This window comes from Haliotis asinina, chromosome 2 (genome assembly GCF_037392515.1).
Source record: "Haliotis asinina isolate JCU_RB_2024 chromosome 2, JCU_Hal_asi_v2, whole genome shotgun sequence".
In the NCBI taxonomy this organism is placed as follows: Eukaryota; Metazoa; Mollusca; class Gastropoda; order Lepetellida; family Haliotidae; genus Haliotis; species Haliotis asinina.
The window spans coordinates 100620468-100640349 of NC_090281.1; the positions used below are offsets into that span (position 1 = coordinate 100620468).

A 19882-nucleotide genomic window follows, 5' to 3' on the forward strand; every position below is an offset into this window, starting at 1 on the left:
ATCTACCACGCACTCTTTTGGAGGGCGACAAGCTATGTGCCCTAGAATGGACGTTTTCAGAAACGTCCATATCTTCAAGAGACCCATATTTATTAAACAATTGAATTTTATTTTGTGACCCCTTAGGAGCTCTGCCACTTTGTTGTTTTGAAGCATCAGACTTAGGTTTGGGTTTAGTTTTAACAATTTGTTGTCTATCAGCTGTTGAATGAGACTCAGAGCGTGACTGTGAAGATGACTTATGATCAGAGGACTTTGATGTAGTAGGAAGTGATTCCTCAGTCTGGGATGATATAGCAGGGTATAAAACCTGTGGGGAGTCGGAACTGGGCCAAGTCAAGGTAGTTTGGCATCCTGTGGATGATTTTGTTATTTTAGAGCTGGATTCAGATGATGATTTTGCTACTGTAGCATAACTTTCTAGAAGGTCAGATCTCTTCACCAGTTTCTTTGCCTCAGAAAAAGAGATATTTTGGGTGAACTTTGTTTTGTTAATCGCCATTTGCTCTTTCCATATTGGACACTGTTTTGACGAAGATGAATGGTCGCCAGAGCAGTTAGTGCATTTTTTAAAGTCACTGTCACAATCTGTTGTGTGTGTCTTCTCACCACAGTGAGCACACACAACAGACGATGTGCAGGTAGATACACCATGTCCATATTTCTGACATTTAAAACACCTGAGCGGGTTGGGGATGTAGGTTTCAACTTGGATATTGCAGTAACCCGCCTTTACTGATTTGGGAGCATTCGGCAATGAAAAAGAAAACAGATAGGTATTTGTTTGGATTGTTTCATTGTTTTTTCGGGTGGAAAAGCGCTTCACATACAGCACACCTTGATCCTTCATTTCGCATGCTATATCAAGCTCGGACATGTCAGCAAACAACCGATCACGATCTCTGACGATACCTTTACTTGTGTTCAAGGTCTTGTGAGCAGAGACCGTGACCGGAATGCCCACAAAAGATTCATTGTTCATCAGATTGGTTGTCTGCTGTTTCTTGCCACACTCTATTAGCAATGCACCCGAACGCAAGCGTCTAATGTTCTTGACATCCCCAGCAATACCTTGAATGCCCTTAGATACTGCGAAAGGGTTCAACTTCAATGGTGTCTTGTCCGGAGTCTCAATAACGAGGAAACGTGGCCAGTACTCAATCGATAGAGACGGTCTATGAGAAGTATCAGCGGGATCAATTTCAAGTGGACGTTTGTTTTTTTTTTTTGGGGGGGGGGGGTATTTCATAAGCCATGATTGGTGTCATATGGTTCATCATCCGAGCTCCCCACCCACCACGGAGTATCACAAGGACAATGCTAAAGCAAGCGGGCCTCCAGCTTGCAGCACCAAGGATACCCGGATGATAAACTCCAGCAGAAGAATTAAGAGATTAATAATTCTACCAGATTGGCCCATGAGCCACCGCCTTCTGGCATAGGACTCTAGGCAAATTACAGAACAACATACTTCAAATTCAAAATGTTTTAGATTATGAAGCCAAGTCCAAATTTACAACGATTCCAAATGATATATGTGCATTGATAAATATAATAATGCCCCATGCACAGGGCTTGGCATGACCAGCAGATTGGTCGAACCGGGCCTATTCAACCACCCGTCTAAGCGAAGTCAGGGCCGAAGTGGTGTATTGAGCAACAGGAACACGGCTGCAAGCTCCTATTGCTCTCAACCACCAGGATCCCCTCCTCCGCCGACACAGGGCTGCAACCCACGGCAAACAGGTTGGTGGACCAAATATCACCCCGGGTCCACTACGGGGATGTCGGCGAGTTCTTGGCGTTACCCAGCACCCACCACGAGGAGGTGGCTCGCCACGGGTGCCCCATGTACCATGACAGTCAACCAGGTCAGGACACCTAAGCCAAGTACCACGAAAGCCAACTAGGTCAGGACACCCAAGCCAGGTACCATGACAGTCAACCAGGTCAGGACACCTAAGCCAGGTACCATGACAGTCAACCAGGTCAGGACACCTAAGCCAAGTACCACGAAAGCCAACTAGGTCAGGACACCCAAGCCAGGTACCATGACAGTCAACCAGGTCAGGACACCTAAGCCAGGTACCATGACAGTCAACCAGGTCAGGACACCCAAGCCACGTACCATGACAGTCAACCAGATCAGGACACCCAAGCCAGGTACCATGACTGTCAACCAGATCAGGACACCCAAGCCAGGTACCATGACTGTCAACCAGATCAGGACACCCAAGCCAGGTACCATGACTGTCAACCAGATCAGGACACCCAAGCCAGGTACCATGACTGTCAACCAGATCAGGACACCCAAGCCAGGTACCATGACAATCAACCAGATCAGGACACCCAAGCCAGGTACCATGACTGTCAACCAGGTCAGAACACCCAAGCCAGGTACCATGACAATCAGCCAGGTCAGGACACCCAAGGAAGGTACCATGACAATCAGCCAGGTCAGGACACCCAAGCCAGGAACCATGACAGTCAACCAGGTCAGGATACCCAAGCCAGGTACCATGACTGTCAACTAGGTCAGCATAGAGAATGGACATTCATGACAATGACTCCAACTGGTTGACAGATACGATAGTACCTTAATGAATTTAATTGTAGCCGTGAACATCCAGTTCTGACTCTCAACCTATCCTCTACTGTCTAAGGGGTTCTGTTTCCCATCCCTTCGAGAAGCCTGGAGGTTAGGGTAGCTTAGTGTGTAAACCATTTCTTCTTCATCCACAAAGAAAAACTTTGATTCACTACAAATGTACAAGTGTGAAGCACTATATCTCGAGTTCTTTGGTGTGACAGTTCTGTCAGTGAGCAGTGAATCCACACTCAATCACTCCATGAAATGCTGCTGTTTCACTCTTGCTGTTATTTTCACTCGGCAGTAAGTACACGTATAATGGCTAGAGTTCCACACGTAACTCCCACCCCAAGTTACAAACTGACATGCATATCTCTCCCTTAAAATACATTCAGTAAACAAGAGGCATGATTCTTCGGGTCAACTCTAAAAAGAACCTAAGTGGACCAAGAAATAGTGTTTATCAATGGAGTCAAGGTGTGCAAATTCAGCTTTGCTTCGGGCATTCCGGCATTTGTCATTGATTTCTTCTACTGAATTTACTCGATATAAGTTACAATAATACAATAAAGTTCTAGGATCTGAATGAGACTCATCGGAGTAGGTAATTTCAATTACTACGTCCTGTATCCCAAACGCTTTAAGATGTCATTATTGAAGTATAGCCGACGCAAATGGCGGACGAAGGCTCACGTGGAAGAAATTTGTTTGTTTGTTCCGAGGAAACATGTGGGAAATCCTTCCACAAGAAGAGCAGATTGTTGATACATTTACGATCTCATACCGGAGAGGTAATTAGTTGTATCTGTTCTAGCCAGTGACATTCGTACCCAAACTGCTGACGGATCAGGTATCGCATGCTTTCAGACAGTTCATTAAACTCCAAGCACTCAAATTTTTGCCCAGTCCTGCCTAACTGTTTTATGTATGTAACCGGAGTGGTTTTGGATATACCACAAAGGCAGCTAGGTAGATGTGCGGGTTTATTGGCAAACTCTTAACAGAAGGCCCTGTGAGAATAAATACATTGTCTTCACAAACTGTATCAAAAATATACAACAGCACTTCAAGGGCCGACACAGATGAGATATTAGCCATAAATGCTACTATCAAACACATGTAAACAATACAATAATTATTGATTGGTCAGGTCATATATCAGGTCATATAACATATAACAGCCGGACATATAACAGTGAAAACTGGACAACTCACAGCAAAACCCATCAGTTTGCATCAAACATATATGATTTGAAGAGAGATAGCTGCTGTGTATTATTAAACAAGGTAAAGACAGTAAACACGCCTTATTCAAGCTGCCCAAGCTGATATTCATACTACAAGTGTAATAACTTATTCGGTAGTAACTGGACGCTGTCGGCCAAATCCGGACAGTTGTGAGGCAGTACCCGGACACTCAACATATTTTAAAAAAAACCCATGTCATTTACATGGAAAAGATCAGTACATTCCAGTCAGAAGTAGCTAACACCAAACACTGTCCGCGTCAATTCCTGCATTCTTTAAACTTTCAATAACTTCTTGCAATATGCGCCTTTCCGGCAAAACATGAATTACATAGAAACAATCAAGTTTTGGACGTCCACCTCTGATTGGGCCACTGTGTTACATACTACCCGTGTAAAAGGGTGTTATACTTAATATTTTATTGTCCCTAAACAGTGGGCCAAATACGGATGTCAATTGCTGTGGTACGCGTCCGACTATGGGTCCAGCGATATCGCGTACGATCTGTCTGTTTGGCTCTGGCCGAACCTCAGCATGTAAGAATAGGCATGGTATCTCATATGCTTCTGGTATGTTGATTTTGATAGCATTCCTATCGAACCTGTTGTCAGGTTCAAGATCCATCTTCAAGGCCATGAATGGCAGCGGTTTCACATGAAAAATGTGATACCTATAATAAAGTGGGAGAAAAGTTAGTTTTGTGTTGTCATGATTAACACGTATAATACACACACCACCTCATTACTACTACGATATTTCATGTCGATAGCTTTGTCAATAGCTGTAAGTTTGAAATGTCTCTCTCAAGTTTTCACTATGTTTCGAATTTCATTAATATATATAAATACTGTGATAATAAACGCGTCATTGATAATATTGGTTCAAATGCAATTACCTGGTTATACATGAAAATGCCGCAGCTGCTTTGGTACTGAATGTGTATTCATTCGTATTTATTCCCATTCCTGGCGGCCCACTGTAGGCATGCAGTTGATTGTACAGATCTTCGAACGGATAGTCCATCTGTTTAAACTATAACAAATGATAATCAGTGTGAGTTAATGTATTTTTTTGTCTTACAAGCTGCTAACATTAAGTTAGTAATAACATAAGGGCATTCAAACATGCAGCATTCTCCAACAAAATTATGAAATGTGCTGGGCACATGTTTAGCACAATTGACATTTGAAGTCAGCATCAATGAGTTGGCCAATGGTCAGTGTGTCAAGATTAACACAGCTCTGGTGGAACCAACGAGGACAATCGGAGCATCCAGCCCACTCATCATACTCAATGTCCGCAAACAAACACACAGAACAAATGTCCTCCTCCTCCAAAGCATACACATCACCATCCTCGTCCTCATCATCATTATAGGGAATCTGCGAATCTGACATGTCCTCGTCTCTGTCCAAGTTAGCTGCTTCACGTCTTTCGAGTCGTTCCAGTAAACGTTGTGCTTTCTTTTGTTCAGCAATTCTTTTTTTAAATTCTCTTTCCATCTTTTTCTTATTGCGAATTGCTTGGCGTGCAATTTTGTCAGGCTCTCGCTGTTTCTTCTTCTCTCTTTCTTTTTTCTTTCTTTCTTTCATCTCATTTTCAGCAATAACTCTCCTTTGTTTTTCAAGCAGCATCTCTCTGATGTCCTCCCCCAACACAGATTTTGGTAGGGGAGTCCTTACTCTCTTGTTGGGTCGCTTTAGGACTTTGGGAGAGCGAGATGTCTATCAATGTTAGTTGAGGTAGTGGTGTTGCTCTTTGGAATATCAGTGGGATTGGTTGTTGCATCAGAGGGGTTGGGTGTTGTATGAGGGGAGACGGGGGGTATTCCTGAATGGGAAGCTGAAGACATAGTTTCCTGAGTTTTGTCTTGAAACACATTGCTTGGGGCCAGTTTTAAACTAGATGTAACCTTAGCTTTGTTGAATGGAAAGAGACCGGATTGGTTAAAACCTTTAATAGCATTTTTAGCAGTGGCATATCCTTTCTCTGCAAGAACTTTGCCACTGTTTGGACAAAGGGGGAACCCTGACTCATCAGCATTGAAAATGCATGATGGTTCGCTTAGCAACTGTGCATCTGCACTTTTATTTAAATACTCTGAAAGCGTATCAAACCGTTAGTTTATTTTTTTCTTTTGTAACCATGGCCCTTTCCTTTGCCAACTGCATGGGTGTTTTGATTGACAATGTTGGGTTGCATCTAAGAAAACCAGTCTTTACCTGGCCTATTGTTCTTAAAGGGATTGGGGCGATTTGTTTCCTTTAAAATGTTTTGAACAGTGTCAAGGAGCTGCTCCCTAGTCCGCCCGTACCCAATTTGGGTCATCTGGATAGCCCAGAGAGAAAGTGTCTGTTCCTCTTCTTGCGACAGGACAGGGGGAGGGCCCTTTTTCAACTCAATAGGGACCTTGTTCATTAGTTTATCGTGAAGAGTACTTCTTGGGATGCCATAACTTGTGGCAGCCTTTCTAACGGAAAATCCTCTGGTTTTAATGGCTTCTATCGCCCTTTTCACGTTATCAACGCTGTAGGTTGGTTTATTAACACTTCTTCCACTGTTCATTTTGTTGCAGAACCTACAATTCATTATGATAACAATAAGGAATAGTGCAAAAGAACATATGATTTTCTTCAGAGAAGATTATAAAATGTTATCATGTTTAATGTTCAGTTTGTTTTGATTTACAAATTATTTAGATTGATGTAAATTTACTTATTTATCGAAATGGGGGATGAGATTGTTATTTCAAATGTGTCAGTTTAAAAGTGTCCGAGTACTGCCCTCCCTTTGTCATGCGCTGAGGTAGTAGCCAGACAGGGCATAAAACGCGCTATGTTTAGAATTTGGTGCCATAGTACTTTGAAGCTGGCTACTTGCATTCACTAGAGTTACTATGTCCGTTACACTTCATCTAAGAAAAGTTGTCAGGAGTACATGATCTTAAAATCGGAAACGACATTGCTTAGCGGGAGTGTAAGACTATGAGGGGGTGTGGCAGTCAAGTAGGAAGGCAGGTGTTGGACACTTTCCACTGGGGTGTTGCCTCTAGGTGACGATTTTTTTGTGATGCAGGGCGGAAGAGGAATATATGTGCGTGTAAATGTTGCACATTAGCACTTAACCTAATTAGCTATAAATACATGTTTAACGAGTGTCCGTGTACTGCCAACTGCCGCTCTCTCTCTCTCTCTCTCTCTGTGTGTGTGTGTGTGTGTGTGTGTGTGTGTGTGTGTGTGTGTGTGTGTGTTCATACTTATGGCGTATATATTCAAGATAACCATAATCATTCTAACCACTCATCTCATCATACATCCATCCATCCATCCATCCATCCATCCATGCATGCAAAGTTGGGTACATTAGTAGAAGTAGATATATCTGAAACATATGTACACATTATATTTACCTACACAATAAGTTATATAACATCCCCGTGGAAATGCTATTTAAGAATACCTGCAATACACTCACATACCAAAAAGTATTGCTAGGACCTAGTTATGTGGCACACAACAGATAGTTAATTTAATTTATATTTAGCACACATAACATGATACATGCTTTAAAAGAATCTAAGAAATAATACATGCACACTAAATATGAAAATACACGTTGCAAACATAAGCTAGCCTGTGAAGCTGTATATGCTGACCAGTGACAGAGAGTCTGAAGTGGAAATGTAATCTGACCCAGAACACTCTGCTGGGGAATATAAGGGGCCTGGGGCTGAGACAAGACAATAGGTGAAATGAACAACGTAAGCGCTGGGCTCACTGTGCTGTTGTGAAAGTGAAGCAAGTTAGATTGAGTGGTTAAACTGGGGCTAGACTTAATGATTAAAATACAAGTTAAAATATACTGGCTCACATATACAATTTAATATACTACTACATGTAGACAGAGCAATATCATATCCCTTTGTTAGGGGTTTTCGATGATGTAAGACTAAACCATAATTTTTATCTTCAATAGCATTTAAAGATTTGATTTTGCTAACCTTGAGTGCTAAAAATACATTGATCTATTTCACACAAAAATATCATGAGTTTCTTACACAAGTAGTGTTGATGACATTGTATCGGTGAAACTGTAGCCACTTGCCACATCCGGGTATTTTGTATCTGTTTTCGACAATGAGCCATACTTTTCTCCCTGCACTTTGAGAGAGTGTTTTGATCAAGTGGCTTCCTGTTTTGACATGTTTAAATGCATAACCTATCACTAGCAGGCAACTGATCTTGCTGAATGTTGCTCACTAGTTTTTGTTATTCAGGCATCAGAAGTGGTATTAATGATCTTGGGTATATAAATATAATGTTTATTTGCTCTTTACATAACTTAACTTCCAGATTTCAATTGTCAACAAAACGTCTCACGACATGAACTGGGCATCCGCCCTGCCGATGGAACGATTTGTGCACTCTGATCGTGCACATACCCTCCCAATATAGCGGTAGTAATTCAATTGTCGGAATCACCAGAACGTTGAATTCAGCTCACTTTGGGATATATTTTGTATCTAATGGATTATCAACACAGCTTGCTGTGTTGGGGACTGTTGGGCAAGAATGCAGTTTACCGGATAAAACACCAGCCAGGGATGACTGCCTGTCATGGAGCAAATGTTGCACAGTGATGCGCTCGCTGTTTTGCTATATCTCTGCTCTTTCTGATCCTTACGGAGCCGACCCATCCTTGGAGCTAAACAACCCTTTCTGATCCTTAGGAAGCTGACACATCCTTGGAGCTAAACAACCCTTTCTGATCTGTAGGTTTAAGGGTTAGATTCTTCCCTAGGTCAGTGTCATCTGAATATATCAAATTGAAACGAATTTAGTGTAAGTACTGTTCCAGAGCTGTCATAGAATAAATGCTTCAGTTGACTGTCGTTGACATATTCCATGTAAACAGTGACTTGTCTGGTTTCAGATCAAAAGATGTTTAATATCCCAAATACTTCACATGATTTCTTAGACTGTTACAACTGTCATACAAAAGCATATCAAGCCCTCAGCCTTCTGCCTTCTGCCTTCTGCAGATTAGTATTGTGGACCAGTCTGAACTGTAAATACCCTGATCATTGTTAGCAGAATAGAAATGTCGTTTGTAAAACAGTATTTTGAACGGCCTCACCTTTGGCTTTGAATAGGTTGGACAATGTAAATCAGCATATTACATGTATTAAATGAGCCTACAGTGTCATGTGCCCTACTGATGTTTTGCAAGTTTGATTGGTACGCTTGATGAGTGTCCAGTCAATCATGTGTCAAACATTTGTAAAAATGTCCAGCTGACACTGTGTGTACAAGTTATATATGTATAGTGTCAGTACATGTTTGTATGAAAAACAGTTTTGTGCTGCATCCTGTATATATATGTAAAATCCATTGTCAGTGTCAGTGGAGTTTCTGCAGTTGACAGTACATCCAACATTATGCAGGGCCAGCATCAGGACTGTTCCTACTAGTAAACATCATCCATATCTCCAAGGTATGGTGGAGAGTTTTCGGAATTTATACCCTGGAGAAATCAAGGATGACTAGTAATGTTCATATTTGTGTTTGAAATAAATTTGTTTGCATATTTATGGATAAAGGAAGTACATACATGTTTATATTTCCAGAGACCATTTGTCTGCAGCCATGAGGGTTGTGTTAAAAGTTACAGCCGAGCAGCCCATCTGAAGAGACATGTTGATTTCACACACAGAGATGAGGCGATGGACGCCAAACAGGAAGTCAGGTGGGTGATGCTCTTACAGTTGTTGAGTAAAGGAACTTATCTGTGAATTAAACTGAGATAGTCAGTGCCTTTGCCAGGAAATATAGGAAAAGGAAATACTGGGAAATATTCACACAATAGTGGACACCCCAGTGGAAACTGTGGTCAGAGCCTCATCTTTACGATAGTGGAAACTGTGGTCAGAGCCTCATCTTTATGATAGTGGAAACTGTGGCCAGAGCCTCATCTTCACAATAGTGGAAACTGTGGTCAGAGCCTCATCTTTACGATAGTGGAAACTGTGGTCAGAGCCTCATCTTCATGATAGTGGACTCCCCAGTGGAAACTGATCAGAGCCTAATCTTTACAATAGTGGAAACTGTGGTCAGAGCCTTATCTTCCCAATAGTGGAAAGTGTGGTCAGAGCCTCATCTTCACAATAGTGGAAACTGTGGTCAGAGCCTCATCTTTACGATAGTGGAAACTGTGGCCAGAGCCTCATCTTCACAATAGTGGAAACTGTGGTCAGAGCCTTATCTTCCCAATAGTGGAAAGTGTGGTCAGAGCCTCATCTTCACAATAGTGGAAACTGTGGTCAGAGCCTTATCTTCCCAATAGTGGAAACTATGGTCAGAGCCTCATCTTTACGATAGTGGAAAGTGTGGTCAGAGCCTCATCTTTACGATAGTGGAAACTGTGATCAGAGTCTCATCTTTACGATAGTGGAAACTGTGGTCAGAGCCTCATCTTTACGATAGTGGAAACTGTGGTCAGAGCCTTATCTTTACGATAGTGGAAACTGTGGTCAGAGCCTCATCTTCACAATTGTGGAAACTGTGGTCAGAGCCTCATCTTTACAATAGTGGAAACTGTGGTCAGAGCCTTATCTTCCCAATAGTGGAAAGTGTGGTCAGAGCCTCATCTTCACAATAGTGGAAACTGTGGTCAGAGCCTCATCTTTACGATAGTGGGAACTGTGGTCAGAGCCTCATCTTTACGATAGTGGAAACTGTGGTCAGAGCCTCATCTTTACAATAGTGGAAACTATGGTCAGAGCCTCATCCTCACAATAGTGGAAAGTGTGGTCAGAGCCTCATCTTTACGATAGTGGAAACTGTGGTCACAGCCTCATCTTCACAATAGTGGAAACTGTGGCCAGAGCCTCAACTTTACGATAGTGGAAACTGTGGTCAGAGCCTCATCTTTACGATAGTGGAAACTGTGGTCAGAGCCTCATCTTTACGATAGTGGAAAGTGTGGTCAGAGCCTCATCTTCACAATAGTGGAAACTGGTCAGAGTCTCATCTTCACGATAGTGGAAAGTGTGGTCAGAGCCTCATCTTTACGATGGTGGAAAGTGTGGTCAGAGCCTTATCTTCACGATAGTGGAAAGTGTGGTCAGAGCCTCATCTTTACGATAGTGGAAACTGTGGTCAGAGCCTCATCTTTACGATAGTGGAAAGTGTGGTCAGAGCCTCATCTTTACGATAGTGGAAACTGTGGTCAGAGCCTCATCTTCACGATAGTGGAAACTGTGGTCAGAGCCTCATCTTTACGATAGTGGAAAGTGTGGTCAGAGCCTCATCTTCACGATAGTGGAAAGTGTGGTCAGAGCCTCATCTTTACGATAGTGGAAACTGTGGTCAGAGCCTTATCTTCATGATAGTGGACTCCCCAGTGGAAACTGTGGTCAGAGCCTCATCTTTACGATAGTGGAAACTGTGGTCAGAGCCTCATCTTTACGATAGTGGAAAGTGTGGTCAGAGCCTCATCTTTACGATGGTGGAAACTGTGGTCAGAGCCTCATCTTCACAATAGTGGAAACGGTGGCCAGAGCCTCATCTTTACGATAGTGGAAAGTGTGGTCAGAGCCTCATCTTCACGATAGTGGAAACTGTGGTCAGAGCCTCATCTTTACGATAGTGGAAAGTGTGGTCAGAGCCTCATCTTCACGATAGTGGAAAGTGTGGTCAGAGCCTCATCTTTACGATAGTGGAAACTGTGGTCAGAGCCTTATCTTTACGATAGTGGAAAGTGTGGTCAGAGCCTCATCTTCACGATAGTGGAAACTGTGGTCAGAGCCTCATCTTTACGATAGTGGAAACTGTGGTCAGAGCCTTATCTTCATGATAGTGGACTCCCCAGTGGAAACTGTGATCAGAGCCTCATCTTTGCAATAGTGGAAACTGTGGTCAGAGCCTCATCGCCAGGACACACTGACAACAGTGAGGCTTTCCAAGTGTTTAAAGGACTTGTAGAAGTGATGCACATGGGGGAAGGAGTTCAGCTGTTCAGGCAGTTTGTGTTTGTGAAGGCATAGTGGTGATAGTAGTGGACAGATGGAAGCTAGGAGTTTATCAGCGAGGACAGGTAATTAGCACTGATTGGTGATGGACAGAAGGTTAGGGCTCAGGACATATAAGCTTCACAATAGGATCCCAGGTACTTAATTAGAATGTAGGTGTGATGCCTTTTTGTGAATGTGGACTACCACTTGTGAACGTAAGCTTAGCGTGCAGAAAGTGTTAATATGTAACATGTCCCTCAGAAAACATGATCACTATGATGGTTGAGTTAGGATTATAAAAGGCAGGATGGGGGTTTGGTGTAGCCTAGTGGTTAAAGTATTTTGCTCATCATGCCAAAGATTCCCTATGTGGATGCAATGTGTGAAGCTGTTCCTGGTGTCCCTTGTCATGAATTTGCTGGAATATTGCTGAAAGTGGCATAAACCCAAACCCCCCTCACTATTTATGTACATGCTTGAGGTATTTAGTTCAGATCAGTCATTCCTAATCATTTTGCATTCAGGATGCACACGTTTGTATATAATTAAGCCTGGACTATTTGTTGTGCTTTGTTGGAATAGAAATGCTACAATGAATGTGACAATATTGCAGGTGCCAATTTAAAGATTGTGACAGCAAATTTTCTAACCCATGGAACCTTGCCAGGCATGTCAAGAGGAAGCATGAGTCACCCAGCAAATATGTGGTATGTATCATCCATGACTTACATATCTATGTAGTGAATGTGCCACGATATCATGTGGTATATACTATCCCTGACTTCCGTATCTATGTAGTGAATGTGCCACGATATCATGCGGTATATACTATCCCTGACTTCCATATCTATGTACTGTGTGTGTCACGATGTCATGTGGTATATACTGTCCCTGACTTCCGTATCTATGTAGTGTGTGTGCCACGATGTCATGTGGTATATACTATCCCTGACTTCCGTATCTATGTAGTGTGTGTGTCACGATATCATGTGGTATATACTGTCCCTGACTTCCGTATGTATGTAGTGTGTGTGTCACGATATCATGTGGTATATACTGTCCCTGACTTCCGTATCTATGTAGTGTGTGTGTCACGATATCATGTGGTATATACTATCCCTGACTTCCGTATCTATGTAGTGTGTGTGTCACGATGTCATGTGGTATATACTATCCCTGACTTCCGTATGTATGTAGCGTGTGTGTCACGATGTCATGTGGTATATACTGTCCCTGACTTCCGTATCTATGTAGCGTGTGTGTCACGATGTCATGTGGTATATACTGTCCCTGACTTCCGTATGTATGTAGCGTGTGTGTCACGATGTCATGTGGTATATACTGTCCCTGACTTCCGTATGTATGTAGCGTGTGTGTCACGATGTCATGTGGTATATACCGTCCCTGACTTCCGTATGTATGTAGCGTGTGTGTCACGATGTCATGTGGTATATACCGTCCCTGACTTCCGTATCTATGTAGCGTGTGTGTCACGATGTCATGTGGTATATACCGTCCCTGACTTCCGTATCTATGTAGCGTGTGTGTCACGATGTCATGTGGTATATACCGTCCCTGACTTCCGTATCTATGTAGCGTGTGTGTCACGATGTCATGTGGTATATACTGTCCCTGACTTCCGTATGTATGTAGCGTGTGTGTCACGATGTCATGTGGTATATACCGTCCCTGACTTCCGTATGTATGTAGCGTGTGTGTCACGATGTCATGTGGTATATACCGTCCCTGACTTCCGTATCTATGTAGCGTGTGTGTCACGATGTCATGTGGTATATACCGTCCCTGACTTCCGTATCTATGTAGCGTGTGTGTCACGATGTCATGTGGTATATACCGTCCCTGACTTCCGTATCTATGTAGTGTGTGTGTCACGATGTCATGTGGTATATACCGTCCCTGACTTCCGTATCTATGTAGCGTGTGTGTCACGATGTCATGTGGTATATACTGTCCCTGACTTCCGTATCTATGTAGCGTGTGTGTCACGATGTCATGTGGTATATACTGTCCCTGACTTCCGTATGTATGTAGCGTGTGTGTCACGATGTCATGTGGTATATACTGTCCCTGACTTCCGTATCTATGTAGCGTGTGTGTCACGATGTCATGTGGTATATACCGTCCCTGACTTCCGTATCTATGTAGCGTGTGTGTCACGATGTCATGTGGTATATACCGTCCCTGACTTCCGTATCTATGTAGCGTGTGTGTCACGATGTCATGTGGTATATACCGTCCCTGACTTCCGTATGTATGTAGTGTGTGTGTCACGATATCATGTGGTATATACTATCCCTGACTTCCGTATCTATGTAGTGTGTGTGTCACGATGTCATGTGGTATATACTATCCCTGACTTCCGTATGTATGTAGCGTGTGTGTCACGATGTCATGTGGTATATACTGTCCCTGACTTCCGTATCTATGTAGCGTGTGTGTCACGATGTCATGTGGTATATACTGTCCCTGACTTCCGTATGTATGTAGCGTGTGTGTCACGATGTCATGTGGTATATACTGTCCCTGACTTCCGTATGTATGTAGCGTGTGTGTCACGATGTCATGTGGTATATACCGTCCCTGACTTCCGTATCTATGTAGCGTGTGTGTCACGATGTCATGTGGTATATACCGTCCCTGACTTCCGTATCTATGTAGCGTGTGTGTCACGATGTCATGTGGTATATACCGTCCCTGACTTCCGTATCTATGTAGTGTGTGTGTCACGATGTCATGTGGTATATACCGCCCCTGACTTCCGTATGTATGTAGTGTGTGTGTCACGATGTCATGTGGTATATACTGTCCCTGACTTCCGTATCTATGTAGCGTGTGTGTCACGATGTCATGTGGTATATACTGTCCCTGACTTCCGTATCTATGTAGCGTGTGTGTCACGATGTCATGTGGTATATACTGTCCCTGACTTCCGTATCTATGTAGCGTGTGTGTCACGATGTCATGTGGTATATACTGTCCCTGATTTCTGTATCTATGTAGCGTGTGTGTCACGATGTCATGTGGTATATACTGTCCCTGACTTCCGTATCTATGTAGCATGTGTGTCACGATATCATGTGGTATATACTGTCCCTGACTTCCGTATCTATGTAGTGTGTGTGTCACGATGTCATGTGGTATATACTGACCCTGACTTCCGTATCTATGTAGCATGTGTGTCACGATATCATGTGGTATATACTGTCCCTGACTTCCGTATCTATGTAGTGTGTGTGTCACGATGTCATGTGGTATATACTGTCCCTGACTTCCGTATCTATGTAGTAAATGTGCCACGATATCATGTGGTATATACTGTCCCTGACTTCCGTATCTATGTAGCATGTGTGTCACGATATCATGTGGTATATACTGTCCCTGACTTCCGTATCTATGTAGCATGTGTGTCACGATATCATGTGGTATATACTGTCCCTGACTTCCGTATCTATGTAGTGTGTGTGTCACGATGTCATGTGGTATATACTGACCCTGACTTCCGTATCTATGTAGTGTGTGTGTCACGATATCATGTGGTATATACTATCCCTGACTTCCGTATCTATGTAGTGTGTGTGTCACGATGTCATGTGGTATATACTATCCCTGACTTCCGTATGTATGTAGCGTGTGTGTCACGATGTCATGTGGTATATACTGTCCCTGACTTCCGTATCTATGTAGCGTGTGTGTCACGATGTCATGTGGTATATACTGTCCCTGACTTCCGTATGTATGTAGCGTGTGTGTCACGATGTCATGTGGTATATACTGTCCCTGACTTCCGTATGTATGTAGCGTGTGTGTCACGATGTCATGTGGTATATACCGTCCCTGACTTCCGTATCTATGTAGCGTGTGTGTCACGATGTCATGTGGTATATACCGTCCCTGACTTCCGTATCTATGTAGCGTGTGTGTCACGATGTCATGTGGTATATACCGTCCCTGACTTCCGTATCTATGTAGTGTGTGTGTCACGATGTCATGTGGTATATACCGTCCCTGACTTCCGTATGTATGTAGTGTGTGTGTCACGATGTCATGTGGTATATACTGTCCCTGACTTCCGTATCTATGTAGCGTGTGTGTCACGATGTCATGTGGTATATACTGTCCCTGACTTCCGTATCTATGTAGCGTGTGTGTCACGATGTCATGTGGTATATACTGTCCCTGACTTCCGTATCTATGTAGCGTGTGTGTCACGATGTCATGTGGTATATACTGTCCCTGATTTCTGTATCTATGTAGCGTGTGTGTCACGATGTCATGTGGTATATACTGTCCCTGACTTCCGTATCTATGTAGCATGTGTGTCACGATATCATGTGGTATATACTGTCCCTGACTTCCGTATCTATGTAGTGTGTGTGTCACGATGTCATGTGGTATATACTGACCCTGACTTCCGTATCTATGTAGCATGTGTGTCACGATATCATGTGGTATATACTGTCCCTGACTTCCGTATCTATGTAGTGTGTGTGTCACGATGTCATGTGGTATATACTGTCCCTGACTTCCGTATCTATGTAGTAAATGTGCCACGATGTCATGTGGTATATACTGTCCCTGACTTCCGTATCTATGTAGCATGTGTGTCACGATATCATGTGGTATATACTATCCCTGACTTCCATATCTATGTAGCGTGTGTGTCACGATGTCATGTGGTATATACTGTCCCTGACTTCCGTATGTATGTAGTGTGTGTGTCACGATATCATGTGGTATATACTGTCCCTGACTTCCGTATGTATGTAGTGTGTGTGTCACGATATCATGTGGTATATACTGTCCCTGACTTCCGTATGTATGTAGTGTGTGTGTCACGACATCATGTGGTATATACTATCCCTCACTTCCATATCTATGTAGTGTATGTGTCACGATATCATGTGGTATATACTGTCCCTGACTTCCGTATCTATGTAGTGTGTGTGTCACGATGTCATGTGGTATATACTGTCCCTGACTTCCGTATGTATGTAGTGTGTGTGTCACGATGTCATGTGGTATATACTGTCCCTGACTTCCGTATCTATGTAGTGTGTGTGTCTCGATATCATGTGGTATATACTATCCCTGACTTCCATATCTGTGTAGTGTATGTGTCACGATATCATGTGGTATATACTATCCCTGGCTTCCGTGTGTATGTAGTGTATGTGTCACGATGTCATGTGGTATATACTGTCCCTGACTTCCGTATCTATGTAGTGTGTGTGTCACGATGTCATGTGGTATATACTGTCCCTGACTTCCGTATCTATGTAGTGTGTGTGTCACGATGTCATGTGGTATATACTATCCCTGACTTCCGTATCTATGTAGTAAATGTGCCACGATATCATGTGGTATATACTGTCCCTGACTTCCGTATCTATGTAGTGTGTGTGTCACGATGTCATGTGGTATAGTATTCCCAGAAATTATTGAGAATCATGTTGCATCATGTAACTCATTACGTTTATTAACTTCTGGCGTTTTACTTACATAAACATGTTAAAACATCATCCTTTTACAGTCTCAGTCTTGTTTTAGTACCTTGTTAGACCTCCTCGCTCAGCAATGCATGCCTGAATACGCCAAGGCACACTACCCATCAAAGTTTGTAGGTAATCGTGTGACAGGGTATCCCAATATTGGACCACCTCGGCCTTCATATCTTCAATATTTCTCAGTCCCTTTTGGTTTATTCTGTCCTTCATGACTCCCCACACATTCTCAATTGGGTTTAGGTCTGGGCTGTAACTGGGCCAGTCTAAAACTTGAACATTTTCGCCCGACAACCACTGTTTTGTGTAGCGCGCAGTGTGTTTTGGGTCATTATCATGCTGGAAAATCCAATCATCTTCATACAATGTTTGTGCTGTCGGAAGAAGGTGACCATTTAGAATGTCAACGTATCTTTCTTTTGTCAAGTTTCCCGTGAAAACACACAATGGCGTCACTCCGCGAGCCGATATGCCACCCCACATGTGAAACTTCGGGCTATGTTTTGGTCGCTGGTAGATAGGTTTGATAGTATCTTTGGTCCAAATTTTCACACAATTAGGGAAAAGCCAAACAGAACTTTCATCCGAAAAGAAAACATTATCCCAATCTTGATTTTCATGAGCCCGACACCAGTTTAAACGTTTTTCCTTTTGTGCATCTTTCATCAACGGCGAGGGAATTCCACGTTTTTTCACCCAATTAAGTTACTGTAATTCCTGCCTAACTGTTTCATTGCATACCTGAGGACTTCCTCTGCTAATCATTTCATTTCTGATGTTCTCAACACTTTTCAATTTGCCCCTACTCACAATCTGCCCAAGTCTTCGGCGATCCACAACACTGAATTTCCTAGGCCGACCTGCCCCTGCTTTGTGCTCTATCCCGGTTCCTGTTTGAATATTCTTCAAAGTTCTGTATACTGTAGACAGAGGAATACCATGTCTACAAGCTAACACTTTAGCATCAGCCTCACCTCTTTCAAAATCATCTAGAATGAGCTTTCTTTTCTCTCTTGCTGTAAATTCTGCCATGTCAACACAGGAAGCCGTCTGCTCAGACAAGGGAGATAACTCTTGACGTAATGAGCTGCCTTCTAAGCCTTCAAGAGTTGTCTCCCTTATTTAGTATGCTTAGTGCATATTGAAAGCCCTTTTTCCAATCTTAGCATCATTAGAAAAAAAACAAAGATTTTCTCAATAATTTCTGGGAACACTGTATATACTGTCCCTGACTTCCGTATGTATGTATTGTCTGTGTCACGATGTCATGTGGTATATACTGTCCCTGACTTCCGTATGTATGTAGTGTGTGTGTCACGATATCATGTGGTATATACTATCCCTGACTTCCGTATCTATGTAGTGTGTGTGCCACGATATCATGTGGTATATACTGTCCCTGACTTCCGTATGTATGTAGTGTGTGTGTCACGATGTCATGTGGTATATACTGTCCCTGAGTAGTATAGGGAATGGGGGTTCTGGATCACTTTCAAAAAAAAGTCTCTACAACGCCTTATTTACTAACTAAGGCTTTGGTTGGGCCCTTAGCTCTTGCTACTATTACCCCTACTACACGTTTACCGTTTAACGTGTGTTGGTAGGAGGTAACACTGTGCCGTACGGTACGATCAATAATTCTTCTCTTACAAACCCCCTACCCGGCCCATCCCTCAAGTAGTATAAGTTAGGTTCGTCGGCTTTCATATCCACTTTATCTATGTTGTAAGTTTTGACTGACCATATAGGATCGGTGGCCCGCTTACGGCTATCACCCTCGTGTTCCCCCGGCTGGTATAGATACCTCACTAGGGCCCTATCTGGTATCTGTTTCTCCTTCCCACGCAATGGAGCGGCCGACTCTGCAACTATTGATTTTAGTTTGATAGCGTCTGCCGGTTTCTTACCGGTGAGACGGGTGACTTCATGGTTGATTGCCGACACCACCTTGGGTAACCTCGTGACCCATTCAGTCGATCGTTTTCCAGGGGTGGCCATCTCCCTAGCATACTGATGGCCGAACAAGCGCTCAGCCAAAGTCCTATTAAATCTCTCAACTATGGCTTGGCTGCGATGGGCTCTGGCCGTGCCACGCCTGACCTTTGTATCGTGTTTGGCTAGCAGTTGTGACACGGCACCCATGAACTCCCGTCCGGGGTCAACTTGCAGCTCTGTTGGCCACGTCAGCGGGCTGCGTTTGTATATGCGTTCGAATCCTCTGGCTACCTGGGCCGAATCTTTCGTGGTCAAGGGTTCGGCTTCCTTGTAACGACTGGCTACGTCCACTACGGTTAAGGCATACTTGTACCTCTTGTCGTGGGGTAGGAACAGTAGGTCTGCCTGGTGAACGCTATTAGGTATGTTAATACCGAACCTCCTTCTAGGCACGTAGCGTGGTGCCGGCAAATAGATCTGCCACAGGGCTTGTTTTTCAAGCCACGCTTTGGCTTCCTCCGGGGGTACTCGCGCTATTTTAGCTAGCTTATCTACTGCGCTAGCTCCTTTCCAGTA

The 19882-nt window shown here is 43.2% G+C and overlaps 1 protein-coding gene across 1 annotated transcript in view; it reads left to right on the top strand.

The window, feature by feature from the left end:
- Positions 1-3227: 3227 nt before the first annotated feature.
- LOC137274702 (transcription factor IIIA-like) overlaps positions 3228-19882 on the top strand; it is a 52830-nt gene continuing 36175 nt past the window's right edge. The window contains exons 1-3 of the mRNA XM_067808051.1: positions 3228-3381; positions 9465-9583; positions 12463-12556. Coding sequence (XP_067664152.1) covers positions 3265-3381; positions 9465-9583; positions 12463-12556 — 330 coding nt within the window. The 5' untranslated portion in view covers positions 3228-3264. The remainder of the gene's footprint in view (positions 3382-9464; positions 9584-12462; positions 12557-19882) is intronic.